The sequence below is a fragment of the Pseudomassariella vexata genome, assembly GCF_002105095.1.
Source record: "Pseudomassariella vexata strain CBS 129021 chromosome Unknown BCR38scaffold_26, whole genome shotgun sequence".
Classification (NCBI taxonomy): domain Eukaryota; kingdom Fungi; phylum Ascomycota; class Sordariomycetes; order Amphisphaeriales; family Pseudomassariaceae; genus Pseudomassariella; species Pseudomassariella vexata.
Genome location: NW_024467981.1, coordinates 1 through 20,494, shown reverse-complemented (window position 1 = coordinate 20,494; position 20,494 = coordinate 1). Strand labels below are relative to the sequence as shown.

At 51.7% G+C, this 20,494-nt stretch overlaps 7 protein-coding genes and 1 non-coding gene across 8 annotated transcripts; 2 read left to right on the top strand and 6 right to left on the bottom strand.

The window, feature by feature from the left end:
- Positions 1-571: 571 nt before the first annotated feature.
- On the top strand, positions 572-2,315 carry BCR38DRAFT_461901 (phytase B; the record flags this gene model as incomplete). The annotated part of the gene is made up of 5 exons (XM_040862580.1): positions 572-1,145; positions 1,219-1,449; positions 1,515-1,632; positions 1,697-1,801; positions 1,883-2,315. The coding sequence occupies 5 exons, from the start codon at positions 572-574 to the stop codon at positions 2,313-2,315; spliced, it is 1,461 nt and encodes a 486-aa protein (XP_040709676.1).
- Positions 2,316-2,905: 590 nt separating this feature from the next.
- On the bottom strand, positions 2,906-5,316 carry BCR38DRAFT_461900 (Sodium:solute symporter family-domain-containing protein; the record flags this gene model as incomplete). Its single annotated transcript, XM_040862579.1, has 4 exons — positions 2,906-4,388; positions 4,520-4,704; positions 4,781-5,095; positions 5,239-5,316. 4 exons carry the CDS (start codon positions 5,314-5,316, stop codon positions 2,906-2,908), a joined length of 2,061 nt encoding a protein of 686 aa, XP_040709675.1.
- A 2,212-nt stretch (positions 5,317-7,528) lies between these two features.
- Positions 7,529-7,619, bottom strand: BCR38DRAFT_t370. The gene has a single exon. It is a non-coding gene; the product is annotated as a tRNA-Val (tRNA).
- Positions 7,620-7,865: 246 nt separating this feature from the next.
- On the bottom strand, positions 7,866-8,958 carry BCR38DRAFT_122554 (uncharacterized protein). Its single transcript, XM_040853483.1, has 2 exons — positions 8,930-8,958; positions 7,866-8,873 (listed from the first exon to the last, which is right to left on the bottom strand). The coding sequence occupies exon 2, from the start codon at positions 8,686-8,688 to the stop codon at positions 8,290-8,292; it is 399 nt and encodes a 132-aa protein (XP_040709674.1). The 5' UTR covers positions 8,689-8,873; positions 8,930-8,958; the 3' UTR covers positions 7,866-8,289.
- On the bottom strand, positions 8,834-9,604 carry BCR38DRAFT_122546 (uncharacterized protein). The gene is made up of 3 exons (XM_040853482.1): positions 9,499-9,604; positions 8,930-9,417; positions 8,834-8,873 (listed from the first exon to the last, which is right to left on the bottom strand). Exon 2 carries the CDS (start codon positions 9,263-9,265, stop codon positions 9,113-9,115), a length of 153 nt encoding a protein of 50 aa, XP_040709673.1. The 5' UTR covers positions 9,266-9,417; positions 9,499-9,604; the 3' UTR covers positions 8,834-8,873; positions 8,930-9,112.
- Positions 9,605-10,286: 682 nt separating this feature from the next.
- BCR38DRAFT_451969 (glycosyl hydrolase) lies at positions 10,287-11,904 on the bottom strand. The gene is made up of 2 exons (XM_040861497.1): positions 11,242-11,904; positions 10,287-11,206 (listed from the first exon to the last, which is right to left on the bottom strand). Exons 1-2 carry the CDS (start codon positions 11,540-11,542, stop codon positions 10,425-10,427), a joined length of 1,083 nt encoding a protein of 360 aa, XP_040709672.1. The 5' UTR covers positions 11,543-11,904; the 3' UTR covers positions 10,287-10,424.
- Positions 11,905-12,269: 365 nt separating this feature from the next.
- On the top strand, positions 12,270-14,544 carry BCR38DRAFT_403033 (major facilitator superfamily transporter). Its single transcript, XM_040857785.1, has 2 exons — positions 12,270-13,200; positions 13,255-14,544. The coding sequence occupies exons 1-2, from the start codon at positions 12,763-12,765 to the stop codon at positions 14,446-14,448; spliced, it is 1,632 nt and encodes a 543-aa protein (XP_040709671.1). The 5' UTR covers positions 12,270-12,762; the 3' UTR covers positions 14,449-14,544.
- A 1,013-nt stretch (positions 14,545-15,557) lies between these two features.
- On the bottom strand, positions 15,558-17,893 carry BCR38DRAFT_403031 (solute symporter family transporter; the record flags this gene model as incomplete). Its single annotated transcript, XM_040857784.1, has 4 exons — positions 15,558-16,467; positions 16,523-17,508; positions 17,569-17,743; positions 17,805-17,893. The coding sequence occupies 4 exons, from the start codon at positions 17,891-17,893 to the stop codon at positions 15,594-15,596; spliced, it is 2,124 nt and encodes a 707-aa protein (XP_040709670.1). The 3' UTR covers positions 15,558-15,593.
- Between the last annotated feature and the right edge of the window lie 2,601 nt (positions 17,894-20,494).

Here is a 20,494-nt window from a genome sequence, read left to right as displayed (position 1 = left end):
CGCAGATGGTGCGGGGTAGTGTTGTGGAGAATGGAGCATGGAGATCTGCGGTGGTCAGGTACCCGAATTGGAGGCCGTGATTTGAGGCACAAGGCACAGCCAAAGAGCTCCTGCTCATGTCCTCGTCCAACGCTGTCTCTTATCACCGAGTTCCTGGTATCTGGAAGGGAGACTTGCCATGGAAGGGAGACTTTCCAGTCCTCCATCCCTCTGGGTTTGGGACCGTTGGAGATGCTAGATGTCAAGAGTTCAAAATCGCCGCTTCACGCGCGATCCAGTCACCGATTCCCCTCACGTTCACCGTCAAGTCGCATTTTACTTACTCTTCTCCGCTTCAATCCCTGTTTTCGGTGCATTAGTCCTGTCGGCAACAGGCAATGGTCGTGAGAAGATATAGATAGATGTGCAATAGCGTTGGTCGATGCCTGTTCCGCATGATACAGAGCTATTTAATACAGTAAAGCTGAACGCCCAGCGTAGAGACGGCCATCAGATGTCTTTCTGATCCACGTCTATCTTTCGACAATATACTTTGCACGATACTGGTAAATCCGCCTGTTTCCACAGTTCTATGAGGGCCCTCTCTTCCATCGTGGCCATCGCCGCCGCTGTCGCCACAGTAGCAGATGGCTTCACCCCTAATAAACCCAGCTACATAGACCGGTATCCCGGCGCTAAACCCTTTGACCAGTCCTTCCTCGAAGGCTACTCCATCCTCAAGCACCTAGGTGGCCAAGGCCCTTACTCCAATCGGCGCTCGTATGGCATCGGCCGCGATCCCCCCGATGGCTGCGCCGTTGACCAGGTTATCATGCTCCGGCGGCACGGCGAGCGGTACCCGGAACCTGCCGTAGCCGCGGTTTTCAACGACGTGCTCGCGAAGGTCTACGCGAGTAATCTGACCAATGGAGGTGCGTTCGGAGGAAGCCTCGAGTTCCTGAATCGCTGGGAGACGTTCATGCCCAACGAAGGCTACTGGGCGCTCGAGTCGTACTCGGGGCCATACGCGGGGCTACTGGAAGCATACGGGCATGGGGTTGAGTATCGAATCCGATATGGTCATTTGTGGGATCAGGAGCCCGGGGTTATGGTGCCGATGTTTACGAGTAGTTATGAGAGGATTGTGCAGACGGCGCGGAAGTTTGGTGAGTTTTCATTCTCGTTCGGGATCGAGACTTGTTTGGGTGAATGGTGAAGAGGGCTGATATGGGATTGAAGGAGAGGGTTTCTTCGGTTGGAATTACACCACTTCGGTGGCTTTGAATGTGCTTTCCGAGGATGAAACTATGGGGGCGAATAGTCTGACGCCGGCTTGCGTTCACGATGATGACTACGAGATGTGCAAGAGCCTGCCGGGTTACATGCCGCAATTTGACGTGGCGGTCGATCGACTGAAGACGCAGAACCCGGGCCTTGACATTAACGCGACGGATGTGTTCAATTTGATGAGTAAGACCTCCCACACCGAAGCGGCTCGTTCACTACAAGATGCTGGAACTGACTATTGACCTCAGAGATGGTCGCCTACGAGCTCAATGTCCGCGGCCATTCGGATTGGATAGATGCCTTCAGTCTGGACGAGTGGACTGCGTTCGGGTACACGCAAAACCTGGACTTTTACTACTGCGCTGGGTGCGTTTATTCCTTTCGAAGCTTCGGGAATGCCTCTGAAAGCAATGGCTAACTGGGGCATCAGACCCGGCGACAAGAACATGGCAGCAGTAGGTGCAGTGTACGCCAACGCAACCCTGCTCCTCCTGAACCAGGGCCCGGAAAAGGCGGGAAAGATGTTCTGGAACTTGTAAGTCGTCCAACCCTTACTCCAATCTCGTCAAATCCCCTCTCCATGTATGTCTTGTAGCACTCCATTAACCACTTCCAGTGCCCACGACACGAACATCACCCCCATCCTCTCCGCCCTTGGCCTCTTCGTCCCCAGTTCCCACCTCCCGCTGGACCGTATCCCCTTCCCCAACCCCTACGAAATCGGCGACATCATGCCCATGGGCGGGCGCCTTGTCATGGAGCGTCTGTCCTGCAACTCCACGGCCGTCACGCCGCAGGACACGTACGTCCGGCTCGTGCTCAACGAGGCCGTCGTCCCGTTTCCGGACTGTCAGGAGGGTCCAGGGTTCTCGTGCTCGCTGGCTAACTACACGAGGCTTTTGGAGGAGAAACTGCCCGATTATACGACCACTTGTGGGATTCCGGAGGAGTCTCCGCAGTATTTGAAGTTCTTCTGGGAGGCGAATACGACGCAGGAGTGGAATTGGGACCCGAAGGTTATTCCGTATCAGTGGTCTTTTATTTTGTGAATATGCGTCCATACGTAGATGGAAAGGAGGCTGATGTTATGATGCTGATATGTCCTAATATCTACCGGTATCACTACTATTCAATGCACCACATTCCCTCCGGTGGCTGGCCTTTTGTTGCTCCTGGGCTCCTCCGATAGGTGCATATCCCCCGCCCCCAGCTCGTCCACCAACCGACGAGCCGCCCAAGATTCCACTTGAATAGACGACGTACTAACATACAGCTGAGTGGGGCGAGATGTATACATCGAATGCTGTTTGCGGCTTGGTTCTACACAAACCTTTTTAGAGGACAGTGGCGTATAAACCCACCGGAAGAACTGCGAATGGAAATGATTGGGAACGGGCTGCCTGCCCAACTGGGACGAAAGGCCGAGACGGCGCATGGCTTAACTGACAACTGGGCTTTTTTATCTTGCATTTGTAACAGTTCTACCTAACTCAACCTATTTTTCTCATAACCCCCATGCAATTCATCAATGGTATCTTTTCCAAACCACACGTCAGCACTAATGAATGAGGGTATTGTGGAAGACAATGAAAGCCACCACACTCCGTCTCTTACCATATCCCTCGACTCCTAGGTCAGTTTACTCCTTTAGAACAGACTGCGTAGTGTTCTCCTTCTTAGGAGGGGTATCAGTACCACTAGCAGCGTTCTCGTTTTCCATCGCGGTCGCATTCTCGGCATGGATCATTTTGGGATGCTTCTTCCCCGTGACGTCATTAAAGATGGCCTTGCTAGTGCGAATGAGGGTTTGTCGTCCTTCAAAGACGGGGAAGATGCCCACAGCTCCGAGCGAGCAGAATATCCAGATAATGCCCACGGTGACCCAGCCGGTGAAAAACGGCTTCGAAAACACGTAGCTGCTGCCGTACATAGGGAACGGCCACAGCACCAGGAACGAGATGGTCATTACGAGCGTGGTCCACTTGGAGATCTTGCTAGCGCGCATCAACTTGCTCTGCTCGGCTTCGAACTCGGCGGCCGTCTCTTCGTGACCGCCGACCGTGTTCTCGAGGTCCATACCCGCTGTCGTGGCCAGGTCGTGGTCGTCGCCTTTGCGGATCGCCATCATGGACTTCCAGTCGTAGTGGTCGAGTCCGAAGATGAGAGTGAAGATCGGTATGAGAATCAGGGGCGAGAGGAGGGCGACAACGTTCCCGGCCAGCATGGGGTTGTTGCTCCCCGTGCAGTCGACACCAAGGTTGCCGCATTGCTTCTTGGCGGTGACAAGCCATGCGATGAGAGCGAAAGCCAGGCCCAAGATGGGCGACATGGCCGCAGCCCATTTGTTTTGGCCATTCCAGACTAGGGTTAAGGTAGCTGGGATCACCGCTGACGAGATGATACAGCCCATCATCAGGTATAGATAGCCCATGGAAATGCCCGCGTAGAACAAACCAACCGAGAAGCTTGAGATGAACACAGCGTAGCAACAGACAATGACGTGCGACATGTAAATTAGGCGTTTTCCACTGGCGTCGGGCTTGAAGTAGGTGCGGTACAAGTCGTAAGTGCAGATGGACGAGACGGCGATCAGCTCGGAGGAAGTAGCAGATGTCACAGCCATGAAGACAATCAGAAGAGTGGCAATGGCGCCCCCGCGGCCGAGCAACGCAACGGCGGCGTAGGGAAGCACGAGGCCGGCTGAAACGTCGGCGTCAGACATGCGGTCGGGATAGGTCGGGAAAGCTGGTGTGTTCTCCAAAGCAAGAGCAGACAGTCCCATGGTTGTGGCCGTCAGCCAGGGGATGGCGAACCAACTCAGACCACCGATGATGTAGCCTGGCAGGGCGTGCACTGGAGACGCAGCAATGGCCTTGTTGTAGTAACCATTATCGAGGAAGACAGTGCCGAAGTTACCAACAATGTTGATGACGAAGAAGATGGCACCCTCACTGGAACGCATCGTCAAGTACGAACCATGTGCATTTCCGTCAACCGGGTGGTCGAGAGCAGCTTGGACGAGCCGGTCGTAAACCGCCGAGGGAGAGCCCAGAATCTCAGAGGATGCGTAGGCTGTCAGAGAGAAGATAATAATGATGATCAGGAGGATAAAGGTGTGGATCCTATTAACTCTCGGCATTAGTAACGGCTACTTGTCCTTGCTCATGAGAGCGAGGTCATATCTAAGGGGGTAACATAATCTACCCCCCGGGGAAACGACAAGTACGGGTATAAGGACTCTAAAGTTGCTCACCAGTCGGTCAAGATCGTTGCCTTCAAGCCACCAACGAGCGTGTACGCAACTACACCCACAGGAAGCAGGTAAATGGCCGCGACGGTGTTCATGCCAGTCAAGGCACTGACTGTGGCCGAACCACCGACAATCAACATTAAGCTGACCAAAATGTTGGTGACCAGGCCGAAAACCATGAAGACGATCTATCGCGAAGAGTCGGCGTCAGTAATGAAGTACGCCAAGAAATAAAAAAAAAATTTGACTTGGACGGCCACGCACATGTGCAACTGTCCCATATCGAGCCTTGATGACCTCGAGGAACGTGTGGGCGTTCGGCGCACGTCTCTTCAATTCGATGGCCAGCGTTGCGAACAGGAGAATCTGCACTGTCGCACCCGACGCATACCAGAACGGGCCCGAGACACCGTATCGGTAGCAGACACCCGAGGACTGCAGGAGGGTCGCAGCCCAAGTCCAGGATGAGACGACGGCGGACCCAACCAGACCACTCTTGACTGTTCTTCCGGCTGTGTTGAACATTTCAGATGTCACGAGCTCTGAATTGTACCTTCGCAGGATAAAGGTGGTCAGGATCTATGGACTCCAAGTTAGCTTGGGCGGCTGAAAACAAGCGCAGACACATCGCGGTAAATCGTGTGTATGGCTATCCATCGCGAGTCCAGCTGCCGGACGAGGGATCGACGACGACCGTGGAATTGAGCTGACGCGCGACTTACCATTCCGAGGGCAAAGGCGAAGCCTAAGCCCAGGACGATGCCGTAGCCGACACCTTGATCCAAAGGTGTGGTCGTCATGGTGATGATTTCTATCTCCCAGCTCGACAGCGAAGAGGTAGGAAAGTATCGACGGGGTAGTCTGTGACCGGTACGGTTGAAGGGATGAAGTTGCGCACAGATGAATTAGTCCAGATTATATATCGAGCATGGCCATCCGGACCCTGGCGCGTGGTATCGAGAGAATCGGTAAACTATTGGCCCAAAGCTGCAGAGCTCCGATTTCGAACGAAGATCCCATACTCCCCTCTAACCCCGGTATCCAGGGTTGCAGGTTTGTGGCCTTGTATAACGGGGCCAGGCTTAGCTTGCAGGGTCCCTGGGGAACTTTTGCGTTCCCATACTGATGAAACAGCTTCCGAGAGGCTTTCAGAAGGCCTAACTGGCTAGGCTAGCATCCCTTCAGCTGCAGATGTGTCTGGTTCCGTCGACAGTTTGCAGTTCATGCGAGCGAAACTCTACTGCCGGCGCGACGACGTGTTGCACTGATAAGAGAACTACCGTCTGCCTTTGGGAATCCCAATGCAGATATCGTCTTAACCGACTTGAATGCTCAAATCAGCCTTAGCTTGCGTGTACCTGGTGCAACGGTAAGACGGCATTCCGCGAAGTTTGCCGTTGTCATTGAGTCTGGATAAGCATAAAGATTGAATGGAGGAGCCAATAGACAGCCGCGGTTCGGGTGTAGAGTTTAATGTCCTTGAACTGCATCGTCATCGAAACTAGTAACGAAAAGGCTTCTTGGAAACGGTAGATGTGACCCCCATGAATCTGTCAGCGCAACTGTAGATATCAGAAAGAATTGACCAATCAGACAACCCTGCGACCACCGTGGTCGTTGATAAGGAGCATGCGGCTGTGGGACTATGCTCCATACCCTGTTGTTGCCAAGTGACTATTGTAGCTTCAATTAGCGGGCCATTCGGATGCGGAGGCGTTGGGGTCGTTGGGGTCGTTGCACGGCCAAAGCTGCCCCCAATATTCGGTGGGTTCTGCCGTCAGCGTGGACTTGATCCAATACAACCCCCAGGATGACGGTTGTTAGCGTGGCGCCAGGCATTACAATACGTTAATCAGCATCCTGTGCATAGTGTTCTGTAGGAGCATGTCTATCGACCATGTGAATTCCTGTCTCTGGCCTTTGCTCCTTTAAAGTCCACTGCCAAAAAAAGTCGATGCCTGACGGGGCGCTAACAAGCTTTCGCCTGGGGGAATGTAGACAAGTCGTGATCCTGTGGAAACAGCCAAGCAGCCATACATGTACCTGGTTTTCTTGGCGAGGTTGTCATGATCCGATTGACAGCAATTTCGACCTAAAGGAAGCAAGATAAGGCTCCGGCAGCCGACACCGCATCGATCCGCGATATATAAATTCGCGAGTCCTGCAAGCCGAGGTTGATGAGTCCTGAGAAGCCATTAAATCATCTTATTGATCGCGAGAGTTCGACAACGAAAGGTTCATTGGATGGCAATCTTAGGCGTCTACCTTGTACGAATGTTGAGCCTACATTGGTTAGCTTGACCCCTCAGCACGACTCGGGTCGGTCTCTGCCACTTGGCTTCTATGTCGTTTCCTAACGTCTTCTTGTGCACCTTCGTCGACTTGATTGTAACTGAACAAGCTAGGTGACTGGCGAGAAGTCGCTGAGTTCGGTTTGAATTTTGTGACTCCAGCCTGGCAGATTTCTAAAAATGCCCAGCACCACGCATTAGAGCTGCTGCATGCCAGTTCAGCCACCATGTAGCCCCGGTTGTGTCACAAACGCGTGCACCTCCCTGCCAAGAAATTTCCACAGCTGGGTTTGACAACGGGGACGACAAGCTGAACTTGTCCACATGGCCTCATGAGACCATGAGAGCCTGGAACCAAAACTCTAATGCGCTTGAGTCGACTCAATCCAGTTGGCTGTCAATATTCTCTCGCAAGTTTATTGTAAATAGTGTGCGATTAGACTCGGCGATGTTTCATTGTACCCAATACGCTTGAGGTTCAATGTGAGGTACCTCGGGACTTGACTCGACGTTGCTACGCTTTGACCAATCTGAACAATAACATCGAAAGAATGAGCCACACGGACAAGGAATTTGACAAGAAAAAGGAAACCGCCACGAATTAATAAGACGCTGAAGAAAAGAGAGAGGCGTAGTAGACACTCAATCAGGCCAGGTGGAATGGCAGACGCAATGGCCAGTCAACAGAAAAAATACGCATGCTCAAAAAAACAAAACTAAATGATCAGAGGGAGGCTCGATCTCCCGACCTTCAGTGTACACTCGTATATGAGATGTTAGACTGACGTGATAACCAACTACACCATCCGACCAATGAGGATGCCTCTCCTGCTTGAACAATATGCCGGATTCTCCTATCATATACCAAGACGTCCGGAGACTTGTCTGTTGCACACCAGCGGGGTCCATTATGATGGCCAATCAAACCCCTGGAAATGTCGCTAAAGCATCTATCTCTTCTGCCCAGGGGCAGTGCATTTCAACACGACCAGACTTGCGCATTGGATTAGAAGTATAGCCAATGGCAATGACAACAACAACCATACCAGCCTTGGCATCAAATTTCAGAAACACTCCATTTTGTGAGTAAATCTGGTTTCATCAGTGTTGGATTTGGACCAGTCAGCGGCTCTCTTCTAGACTGCTCCTTTCATCAGAATATCCACCAACCCCACTTACGAATCTTGGGTGTAATCCTCAGCCCCGAACCTTGACATTCACAGCATGCGCAAAGGACTGCAAGACCTTCCCGTCCACCTATCATGAAATTTATACTTCTAGCTCGTCTCTAGCTCGTCTCTAGCTCTGGCATCACGGAGAACACAATCTCCTTGGTCATCGTCTAGTTCAGCGTGTTCAAGCCAAATACATGCATCCCCGCGACTGACTTCTCGGACCGTAACTCAGCCGGATGTATCTGATTCAATATGGAATCCGGGTTAACGCTACTGTATGGCGCTGCCGATGCGCCGTGGATGGGTACTAATTGAAAGTGATCAACTTGCGATTCATCAGGATCTCTAGGATCTCCCGCTTGATACCTTCCAGCTTCGTCCCAATGACAAGAGGGCTCTTGATAGCGGCCCAAAAGGCCAAATGGCTATAACTATCCTCGAGCATTGGCTCACCGTTGCTAATCTCGAGCAAGCCCCAGTCTCTGTGGCTCCAGAAGTTGGTTGAATCCCAGAAACAGGACGCGTCGTTGAGGATGGGCATCACTCCCCATGACCACTCATACTGCCCCGTCCACTGCGGGTAGATGTCCACCCATTTGCGCCAGCTATGTCCTGTTGCATTGCTCCATTCCTCCAGGTGGACTTGGCCCCAGGTGCTGAGTGAGTATTCTGTCGTGCGGTCCCGATGGAGGAGTACGTCACGCATTGTGTAGGAGCGCTCAGCTGTGTTGGACGTGGCCCAGTCGTAGTCGGCGGGGGCGGGCTTACCCGTTATTGACTTATCGGGGTTGCCCTTGCTTTCGTTCTCGTGTTTACTGAACCGCACTTCGGGCACGTACTTCCAGGGGTGGAAATACTCCTTTCGGACGTTATACTTCTCGTACTTGAGATCTGCATAAAGGCATTAGTCTCTGTGATATTTGGTTTGTTGGTTGCATCGTACGTACAGTCAATATCTCATTTCGCAAAAGTCTCGGCGTCGAATCTCTTCACATCCCTAAGGTCCCTCATATCCACCACAGGTAAGTGCTCCCGCTTCATAGTAGAATCAGATGCATTGGCTTAGTGGTCATCGCCAAGCACCTACCAGCATCACTGTAAATCCCAACCTTCAAACCCAAGTCATGAATTTAATCCACGATAGGCTTCAACCCATCGGGGTACTTCTCAGTGTCTACAATAATCTTATTAGTCTCACTATCGCGCCAGAGCTCCTTGTCGCTCCACCTGTCACCAATATTCGCATACTCGTACCCGAGATCCTTCAATCCCAGATCGGCCATGAGCTGGGCGACGGTTGGTCAAGAACACCGTCTCGTTGATCAGACACTTGTACTCGTCTAGGAGCTCTACCCAGCGTTGGTGGCCGACCCGTCCCATCGAAGCTGACAAGGCTAGCTGCCAGAGGCAGTCCCATACTGAGTGGGAAAGGGAACTGCATATCGTCAAACAGATTTCTGGGTGCACCCGGGTTCAAGCCCGACTGCGAAAACTGTCGATATCGGAGAATACGCACAATTTGATGTATCCACTTCAATGTCCTCGTCTTAGCTCGAATGCAGACTTACGTCAATCTTAGCAGCGCATTGCCCCAACCAAATTGCATATGACAGGAGCATTAAGGCGATTTAACGCCATGCCCGCATTGTCATCCTGTCGTCTGGCTGTGATAGAGTGAATAATGCGCAGACTCCAACACAAGTCTTACGAGCGAAAATAACTCATATGCGAAACCGATCTCAAGCGGAGATCACCCCTCTTGCAGCTTCACCGCGGACGGCTAGGTACGCAGAGGCACATACAGAGAACGGGCAATGAATACAAAAAGTCATATGTGAAAACTAAGCCGAAGCCGGAATAGCTGAGTTGGGCGACTGAGACACCGCATTTTCCCCAATGATGGTATGACGTAGCCAAACCCATTCTCCAAGGTTAAAGAAATAAAAAGGCCCCTTGAAGGATTGAGACTCCGCAATTTTGAAGATTCGGCAGGATGGGTAGAAGCTAGCATATACGCCAAGACGTCCTGGGAACCGACCGCTCGCGGGTGACGGGCCGGCACGCCGCACCTTGGGGAATCGCTGGGTCCCATTTTGACTTGGCTCAAAGGAGGTTTAGCTGATGCCTCCAACAATATCTTTGACTTATAGCTACTTCGTGTATGGGCCAGCTTACAGCGTTGCCTCAATACCAACTTAGTCTAAGCGGATGAAATTGCTAGAAGTACTCCAAAGTTAGCATTCCGCGAGATCTCACAGCATTCAGAGTGCGGATTTCAGACACATTAGAATTGCGTAAACATTCCAAGTATTCATAACTCAATGGCCAGTAGAGTTTTAAAGAGTCTTCAAAGGCTGCCCTCGGTACAATATTACGGCAGTGGCACTTGTAAAGTGATCTGCCGAAACAATTGAGCCATATAGCATTGCATACACAAAATTTCTATATAAACACCCTCAAGAACTCAACTAACGCCATCATAGCCATAGCCTGTCCATAAGGCATGCTTGTCACGGGAATGTTCTTATAATGCTGCAGATCATGACCCATGCCCGTGCCAAAACTCGTGTTGAGCAACTCTCCCCGCTCATCAATATTATTGAGTACAGCTTTCACGGCCTTCACAGCAACATCCTGATACTGCTTCCCAATGTATCGCTTCCTCTGCGACTTGAGAATACCAAAGGCAAACCCAGCCGTCGCACTCGCCTCCACGTATGAGCCTTCCTCCTCGGGGACATTGAGCAGCGTCCGCCACAGACCAGACGCCATTTGCAACGGAGCCAGTGCCTCGCACTGCGCATTCAGCGTGTCCAAGAGGTGGATGTGGAAAGAGTCATTTGCGGGCAGGTCAATCAACTCGAGGAACTCGGGTATCACAATCGTAAGCCACGAGTTACCCCTGGCCCACAACGCGTCGGCGAAGTTATGCCCGCCCTCGTGGAAGGTCCAGCCGTGGTAGAACAACCCGGACTTAGTGTCGAAAAGATACTTGATGTGCAGCAGGAACTGACGCTTGGCCTCCTCGACGTAGTGGGGGCGATTGAGCAGTTTTCCGATCTTGGCGAGCGGCATGACGGTCATCATGAGGGTGTCGTCCCACAGCTGCTGGTTATTGACCTCGAGGTACGTGATGTGCTGCATGCCGCCATACTTCGTACGCTCGAGGTCGTGCATGGCCCACTCGGCCCAGCTGTCGAGCCAGGGGAGGTATGTCTGGTTGCCTGTCTTCTCGTAGACGTAAGCCAACGTCAGGAACACGGCCATGGTGTTGATGTTTTTGGTGGTGCCCCCGCGGCGAACCGGTTTGCGAACCAATCCTCGATGATTTGCAGGTATTTTGCGTCGCCTGTTAGGCTGTAGTATGCCCAGATGCCGTTGAGGCCGATGCCGTGCGTCCATTCCCAGTCGTTCCAGCCCTTGGTATCGATGACCCGGCCATCTTCCAGAGTCATGAGGAACTCGCCCGTCTGGTCTTTGATGTTGACGAGGCCATTGATCAGGAGCTGGATCTTGGCGTGGATGTCGCTGGACTTGATGCCGTGGACTTCGGCAGGCATCTTGAAGATTGGCTTATATGATATAAATACGAAGTCAGGTGGTGATAGATAAATTTGACGCCTAGTCAGCCTCCGGAAGTTGGGGTAAAGCAAGGGTAGCTAAGCGATGCTGCGAGTGCCTAGGGTAAAATGGAAGGTAACTATTCACGTGTCAAGGTGTTAGCTTGAGGGTGTCAAGCTCGACCAGCCAGATCAATCAATTAAACAATATTGGCAACCAAACGCGAGCCATGTGCTCATTCACCCGGGGGAAAGTTACTAGCCGCTCAGCTTATATCCTAGGACAGTGTTCTCGCAACGCGCTTGGTGGGAAAACACCCGACCCGCTTATTGATCAGGGGTTCGGTCCACAATGCACCGAAGATATAATTTAATGGACGAGGTAGTATCAAGATTCAATGGAGAAGAGAGCTGTCAAGACGGTTTGTTGGCAAGCTGGGACCTGCCCAGTCTCAGTTTCATCAGGTCCATAAGGCCCCGTGCCGAGAAGGACGATATACTAAGACTTAACACTCTGTCATTCCCCATCGTTACGGATTAGTTATTTGGACCCCGAAGGACGAGAAACAAACAAGCCGGTTTCGTGAAGATTGGGGACCGAAAATCCTGGTGTGCCGTGGAGTGCGGGGTAGGCCCTTTGGGGAAGGCACTTCCGCAAGTGTGTCGGGGCTGGTGGGTAGACGCAAATTAGCGCTTGATCACGGCACCAACGGCGCTTGCCCCAGACCCCAGATTCTCGGTCGAATGATACCCCAGATATTCATCTTCACACCCTTATTTCAAATTACTCGACCGCGTTGGTGGGGAAGCAGCCCGGCAGCAGGCGGTGGAAGGCAACCAAGTATGGGAACTGAACCTGATTGAATCGTGTCAACGCCAGGATGAAGTCGCTTAATCGGCCACCGTGTGGCCGGCGTGGTCGTATTATACCAGGATGTTTCTGATAATGAATGGAAAAGGGCCACTTTACCGGTTGGGCGGATGCCTTAGCTGCAGAATGGCTTGGTAACCCATGGGGAAATGGAGCAGAGTGGTGTTGGGGAAGATAATAGGGAATAAGAATCTGACAATCCCAACCAGTGCCCAAGTTTTCCTATCTTATCCCTCTCGTTCCCTCGACCCAACCCATCCTGCTCGTCTTCATTTTTGGCAGCAGGTTGTTTTCTCTCCCCAGAACCGTTGAAAGGGTCCACAGACAGCCAACGTCCAAAGAGCCCAGGATGTCGAACCTCGAGGTCGCAGACCCCGACATCAACAACCCCCTCCACCCTCACCAGGACGATGCGGCGGGCAAGCGGTCTTTCCACGACGTCGAGATCTCCAGAAAGGAGTCTCACGTCGATGGCCTCGAGAAATCCGGTGCACACTATGACAAGATCGACCACGAAGTCGCCAAGTATGCTGGGGGCGCCCGCATCGCCATCACGACTGAGGAGAGTACGAGGCTGCGTAAGATGATCGACAAACGTGTGCTTGTGGTCATGATCACCACCTACTTCCTCCAGGCCATTGATAAAGGCACCATGTCATTCTCCTCCATCATGGGGCTACCCCAGGATACCGGCTTGATGATCCCAGGGACCAGCAAACTTGGCCCCCAATGGCCGTGGTTGACGACGTGTATTTACATTGCCATCCTATTTGTTGAATACCCTCAGGTAAGGTCCAAACGCGCCATAGAGCTCTGGTCGCTCTGCTGATACTGCATATAGAACTACATCATTGCTCGCGTGCCGGTGGCCAAGTATTTGGGGTTCTCCATCATTGCCTGGGGCGCCATCCTGGCCTGCCACGCTGCGTGCAAGAACTTTGCCGGCCTTGTTGTCGCGAGGACCCTCCTCGGCATTGCCGAGTCCACCTGTCAGCCCGCATTCGTTGTTCTGTCATCCATGTGGTACCGTCGTGAAGAGCAAGCCTCTCGGGTGACATACTGGTACATGATGAACGGTGCACAGCAGATTGTCGGCGGTCTGCTTGCCTTTTGTTTCACTCTCATCAAAACCGGCCCGCTCAAGTCGTGGCAATGGCTCTTCATGTCCTATGGCATTGTTTCTATCTTTTTCGGTCTCTTTGTCCTCTGGTGGATGCCCGACAGTCCTATGAGGGCCAAGTGCTTCTCCGAAGAGGACAAGCACCTGATGGTCGAGCGTGTTCGTGACAACCAGACGGGCATGCAGAACCGGACTTTTAAGAAGGAGCAGGTTTACGATGCTCTTACTGATCCCCAGACTTGGTGTTATGCGGGCATCCAGTTGTGCACCACCCTACCGACCAGCGGTCTCGGCTCCTTCGCCAATATCATCATCAGCGGCAGCCTCGGCTTCAGTGTTCTGCAAACCCAGCTGTTAGCTATGGTCCTGGGTGCATACATCATCATTGTGCTTCTGAGCTCCGTGTGGCTAGTGAAGAAGTGGAACCAGAACACCCTCACCATGCTCGGCTTCGTCATCCCCTCCTTCGTCGGCACCATCCTCTTGATGACAATCCCCAACGAGACCACGGCTCAGCACGTCGGTCTGCTTCTCTCCTACTACATCACTCTGTCCTTCTGGTCTGCTCAGACACTCGGTCTTTCCATGATGTCTCGCAACGTCGGTGGTCAGACCAAGAAGAGCGTCGTGGTTGCGATAAATTTCATCTTCTGGTCCACCGGCAACGCCATTGGGCCTCAGGTTTTCCTCGCAACAGATGCACCCAGGTACTTTATCGCCTTCGCCACCCATATCGGCTGCTACGCCCTGCTCGTTATCATCATCTTGTACTTCAGGTGGTACTTGACCCGCCAGAACAAGAAGCGCGACCAGCTGGCCGCTGCTGGTGTTGCCGAGGCCCACGACGAGAATATGGTGCATGCATTCGAGGATCTGACGGATAGGGAGAACCCCAACTTCCGCTACGTGTACTAAGCAGCACGGTAGAGTTTTGCAAACATGGGAACGGGAAATACTCTGGATACTGGGGTACCTAGACCTATATAGTTGAAATGAAGCAATTAATCTAACCACTATCTATGAGAATTGACCATATACTTTCCCGCTGCCCATATATATGTATATTGGGGTATCTCCGCATTTATGTTCTGAGGTTACATCTATACGTGCTATTCTTGCCAGGTAGCCACGACTACTTCCAGTCCCCTCCTCCTTCTTCACCTTCCAAAGCATCCACGCCACCGCGATTACGAACTTCACAGCTTCAGTAATCCAAAGCACAGCACTCATACCCACATTGCTCTTCGCCAACCCCCCACCTGAAATAGCCCCAACCAGCATGAACACCACCGCAGACTACCTGCGATTGATAAAACGAGTGCAGAGCTAGATTTTGAAACTTGGCTGATTCCTGACTGCCAAGTCTGGTGGCTGCGGTAATTATTAGAAAATAAGAAAAGAAAATGATATAAGTGAATCCAAGACCGAGTTCGGTATCGTGAAGCCGACTTAACGGGCCCCAGCGCCGTTATCCAATCAAGGTCTAGCAACTTCCAATGTTTTGGCATGAAGAGAACCTTGCAGCAAGAGAACCCGGCATTTCTGCTCTCTGCGCTTATCCTAGAGCTTTGGTTGACAAATCACCAGCTCACTACAAGGAACTCGCTAATCCACCGAATCATGCGTGAGAGGGCGAGGGAAGACTCCTTTCAGTGAACTAGGAGACAAACAATTCGTCCTATGGATAATCTATAAAGGTAGGCAACTTATCGCTTATGGGTAGCTCAAAGCACGTTACAGGATTGCTTGACCCATCGTTTAGGGAAGTCCTTGACTGCCCCGGGCATCTTCGGGGCTGACCCTCGCCGCCTTCCTTTCCCCATCCTTACTTCATCGACGGGAAGCACAAGAAGTCACTTTCAAGCAGTTTAGAGCTGACTGATCATTAAACAAGTGGACGCATTTGAAGACGTCGAGTTGATGACACGAAATCCCACTCTAATTCCTATTGAGCCAAGTAATGGCGAACGACTTCGCGTTCCAGCATCTACCATTTCGAGGTACAGAAAATCGCAAGTGCGACCCATTGCTTTGCACTCTACCAACGTTCGACCGAAATCTCAGACAGAAATCTGAGAAGTGCGCTCTGTTTTCTCCCCCCTAGCGTCCCTAGAGAGTCCCTTGAGAATGGCCCACATAGTACCCCGACTCTCGACCAAGGGCCAGATGACACAGATGACAAAGCTGCACCATACCCACATGAAGCTCACTACACACCAGCCACGGAACCCGGCTAGAGTGAATTCCCACTGCGTACCAAATAGTGTAAATGGTACAACGAAGATGGCGATCACCCAGTATGCCAAGTTGAAGCAGTTGGCAAGCTTGGTCGCTTTCTTGACCTCTTCGGGAGACATTGGCTCGATGTGCGACGCCTCGAGGAAGTCCACGATGGCATTGCCGGTGGGGACTACTGTATCTGGGACGGGATCCGAGGTGGGCTCTTTGGAAGCACCCATAGAAGCCGGCCTGCCTTCATTTGGGCCGTCAACAATCTTTTCATTCTTAGGGAAAGGCACACCCGAATCTGCCATTCCCGTTTCAGCTGCTGGCTGCACGCCGTTGATCTTGTCAATGCGCTTTTGGGCTTCTGGAGTGTTGTTGACAGCTCCCCATTGCTCAGGGAAGAGCAGAGAAAACACAAAAGCCAGAATCGTCCCTGACCCGCAAGAGGCGAGATTCCCTGCCACGGCGTTAAGAACATCCCCACTGGTCGCGACCGTGACGGCGCCGCTTCGGTACCGGGTTGTGATGAGCCAGGCGATCAAGCCAAGTGCAAGACCGCCCCAAGGGGCGGCAAGTGCTGCGACTGTGGACATTGGAGCCCAGAGGAGAATCAGACCAACTGGGATGGCTGCGCCTCCTACAATGACACCGAGAATGGTGAGGAGCCAGGTGAGGTCGACGCTGACTGCGTTGAGGATACAGCAGAATCTGTTCGAGTATTAGGACGACCATACGTCACATGCCGAGAAAAGAGTGCACTTACGCTGCTAGGACGACGGCGAACAGGACGATCCCATAGTGCGATATGCGCACCAGCTCGGTCGATGTCGCGGTTGGCTTGATGTACGTTTTGTATACGTCAAACGTGATGAGCGATGACACGGCGATGAGCTCAGCGCTTGTTGATGAGGTCACTGCCATGAAAAGGAGAAGCAGCATGAGCCCAGCACCACCCATCCCAAGGAGGGCAACGGCGCTCGCAGGAGCTGACAACCCAGCGCCATTCTGTGCTGCTGATAATGGGTTCGGGTACGTCGGGAACACCAGGTTTCCAGTTAGGGCAACACATCCAAGACCCATGGCGGTGCCGAACGAGAAGGGGATCCCGTACCAGGCGATACCTCCGAAGAGGTAAGCCTTGACAGACGTCTCGGGCCTTGAAGCAATTGCTCGTTGCCAGTATGCCTGGTCCAACCAGACGGTCGAGAAACCAGCAACGAGCAAGTCGATGGCGAAGACGAGCCCTCCATTGCTCTTGAAGGTCAGATACGAGCCGTTGTGGTTCCCGTCGACTGGCCTGGTCTCTCCCGCCGCTTTCAGCAAGTCATAAAACCTGTCGATGCTCCCGACCGTTGCGTTTGTCGCGTACATCTCGAAGCAGAAAACGAAGATGGCAATGAACAGGATCACGGTATGCGCGTAGTCCGCTATAAAAGTGCTGCGCAGGCCTCCGGCGATAACATAGGCTGCCACCACGAGCGGGATCAGGAAAATGGCGCCATACACGTTGACTCCGGACAGCGCTGCTACCACTTGGCTTCCACCAAGGACCAGGCATGCTCCGACCAGCAAATTTGTGGCGAACCCAAAGAAGAGATAAGTCAAGTGTGCGAATCGACCGTGCCGAGCCAGAATTATCTCTGGGAATGTGTGAGCTCCAGGTGCATTGGCCTTGATCTTAATGGCGATGAGACTAAACAGGAGGATCTGCGAAGTTCCCATAGCGCCGTACCACATTGGACCGCAAATCTTGCGAGGGAGTCAGCACCGAATGCGTGGAAACTCAGACGAGTAATCCAGGGGACTCACCCCATATGTGTACGCGAAGGTACTCGAAGTCAGGAGAGTCGCGCTCCATGTCCAGGAACTGACGATACCAGCTGCGATAAGCCCCGGCTTCACGGAGCGCGAAGCCGTGTTGAATTCCTCGGCTTGCTTTGTCGAGTAGCTGGTGTATCTGTTCTGAAGCCAGGTGATGGCAAGCCTGACATTGTCAGTCTTTCAGATTGGCCAGCCGCTGGAGGTGTAACATGACGACGACTTACATCATCAACGCGAAGAATGCGCCTATCCCCACGACGATACCATAGCCTACTCCGGCATTGAGTACCTGGATCCCGTTTCCGGTAGCCATATTGAGGGCTTTTGGTGGACTTTTGATTTCATAGTTGCGGTTAAAGGAGCTTGCAATGGGCGGCCGATGGGTCTCATGGTTTTATATCCTGACATTAGCACAGGCATGCATTTCTCGGTCTTCCCCGTTTGGGGTAGTCGACAGTATGGGGGTTGGAGTAACTTCCGATCATGTTCCGATTCTTTCACTCCCAAGATACGCCATGGTTGCGAATCTTTTACAAGACCAGTGCAAGGGGGTTCGGAACCGTAACAAGTGATGATGCTGGTGCTAACTCTGCCCGGCTCTCGCACTTAATCCTTATCTACCTATCAACCTCACATCTAGCTGCCAAGACAACCTGCATGAACGTTACCAGAGATAAGATCCCGCAATTATTAACTTACTTGTCTATCGTTCTACCAATTGCCGGAATGTAGGAAGTGAGCTGCCGAGGCAGAAGTTAAGGGCTATTGTTTGGGTTGCCCAACATTGTCTCCCTGGCACCTGCCCACCACCACAAGACTTACCTACTTATACACGTAGCTCTCTCGTTCAGACTTATATTTTACAGCTAAGCCATAAGATTTAGAATTCTCGGTGATTAAGACAGTGCATTAGGGCGGGAAGCACGCATTTGTGCTTCTAGAGCGCCTTCCTAACCTTCAATATACCCCAACATTGTAGATCATATGAAGAGCAATGCCATACCCCAAGTTTTCAATAAATATTGATCTTAATTTTTAAACAGAGATACTCTGCCACACCGCCGAAGGCCAGCAACAGGTACGAAGCCCAGGCATTCTGGGCAAGTAGTTAAATGGGAGTCGCCTGACCGTATCACAGCTTAGGATTTTTTTACTAACCTGGAAGCAGACGCCGTAACGGCTCCTAAAGTGGATCGATGATGCTTTCAGCTACACATCGTGGTGGTGTATGCTCAGGAATGTATCGTCCATTCACACCGGAAAAGTGGTGTTTCACAGCACTTGGCCCCCAAACGGCCCCGACTGACCCGTTGCGAATGAGGGTGTGATGTCCGTGAGGATTATGCTTGCTGATCGTGTACAGGCTCAAGTTGCAAAACGAGTTTTTGACTACAGAAGTTCAAGTGTTCGAGTTCTCCCGTTATGTCCACAGTTTCTTTTTGCTGTCTTACTTCAATAAGGCAATGGCCAAACATATATACACCTGGGTACCTTAGTAGGGCTTGCCAAAGTTGTGCTGAGCAAGATGAGCATCAGTTGGGAATCGAATGTCAGAAAAAGGCCATCAAAGCAGTGCCAACATGCATAAAACCGGTGACTGGATACTTATGGCTGCGAATAGTGGATTGGAGTCATTGGACCCATGAGATAGAAAATGGAGAATAGGCATATGAGGCTGCTGGGGAGGGGTTCAATGTCGAATCGTAGAGTCTAGATGCGCAACGGAAGTATCCATAGATCTACACGCCCGAGAAGATTCCAGCACCATCATGCGTACTACTCAACAGCTGGAAGATTTGGGTTCAGAGGACATAAATCATTGCGGGCTCGCCCGGTTCTTCATGTAGAGTAATGATGTTTTCGGGAGACAGGAAAGGCCTGTCACGAGCTGGATCAATCATCGTGGATTCTAAACACGATATGAATAAGGCGCTGAACAATGTGGTTCAGGATAGTCAGCTATGGATCAAAGCGTGGTTGCCCTTGACGATAGTGGTCTTCAGATATGCGTGGTATGATGATTACGAGGAAGCGTTCATCCGGCTTTCTGAAATGTTCTTAGGGCGATGCAACCAATAGACAGCCCAATTTCTAGGTAAGCTACGCTAGTGATCAGCGATTGATCGGACACAAACTGGTGTAGCTCTGTTTTGACAACGCTGATTCCTCGATCAACGCCATCAAAGGTATCTCCCAAACCTGTGTATTTGCGGACAAGCTGGAGGCTATGGCAGTGAGTGTAGACACGAGTTTTGCAAACAACTATGAAGGGTTCGACTTCTTTACAAAGGTTTATCCGTTGCTTCTATGGGGTGGTGGCTACAAGACTCCATGAAGGCAGATGAAAAAGTTTGGTGAAAGTGGTCGAGAGTAGACTTCCGAAAGAAACAAACAGTTTGAATGATGATGACCCAGCGAATGACATGGGCAGGATGGCCAGTTTGTCCGTGAGCTTATTACATATAGGGGACCGTAGAGATAGATGCAGCAGCTATCCTAGCCATCTTGTTGAAGATGCTAGCAGGTGCCAAAACCAAAGCCAAAGAAAAAGAACCGTTGAAGGAAGTCTAAAGCGATAAAGAAAATGAGATTAATGTCGGTAATGATGGGGCAACGAGTTAAGACTCGCATGCCAGGTCGGAGTCCAGCTGGGAGAATGTGCAACTGATGATGATTCGTGACCATTTCAACTAGGAGAAGGTTTCATCGGTCCTCAACAATGTAAATATGACTGCTATACCCACTCCCATGTCTATCGTGCCTCGCCAATTTCTGAAGATGCTAGAGGATGGGCTGCCAAATATCTGGAAGGAAACATTGAGCTCAGAAGGGAATAGTTCGAGAGACTGAAGAGCGAATGGCTCAGGGCTGGTGTATGAGGGATGTATGTATTGGAACTAGTTTCTTCAGATGA

Bases quoted from the DNA above. Each gene is read 5' to 3' on its own strand.
- BCR38DRAFT_122554 (XM_040853483.1), bottom strand. From the start codon at position 8,688: ATGCGTGACGTACTCCTCCATCGGGACCGCACGACAGAATACTCACTC.
- BCR38DRAFT_122546 (XM_040853482.1), bottom strand. From the start codon at position 9,265: ATGGCCGATCTGGGATTGAAGGATCTCGGGTACGAGTATGCGAATATT.
- BCR38DRAFT_451969 (XM_040861497.1), bottom strand. From the start codon at position 11,542: ATGCCTGCCGAAGTCCACGGCATCAAGTCCAGCGACATCCACGCCAAG. The intron at 11,207-11,241 runs GTTCCTGACGTT...ACGAGAAGACAG, and splicing joins AACATCAACACCATGGCCGT to GCAACCAGACATACCTCCCC.
- BCR38DRAFT_403033 (XM_040857785.1), top strand. From the start codon at position 12,763: ATGTCGAACCTCGAGGTCGCAGACCCCGACATCAACAACCCCCTCCAC. The intron at 13,201-13,254 runs GTAAGGTCCAAA...TACTGCATATAG, and splicing joins TATTTGTTGAATACCCTCAG to AACTACATCATTGCTCGCGT.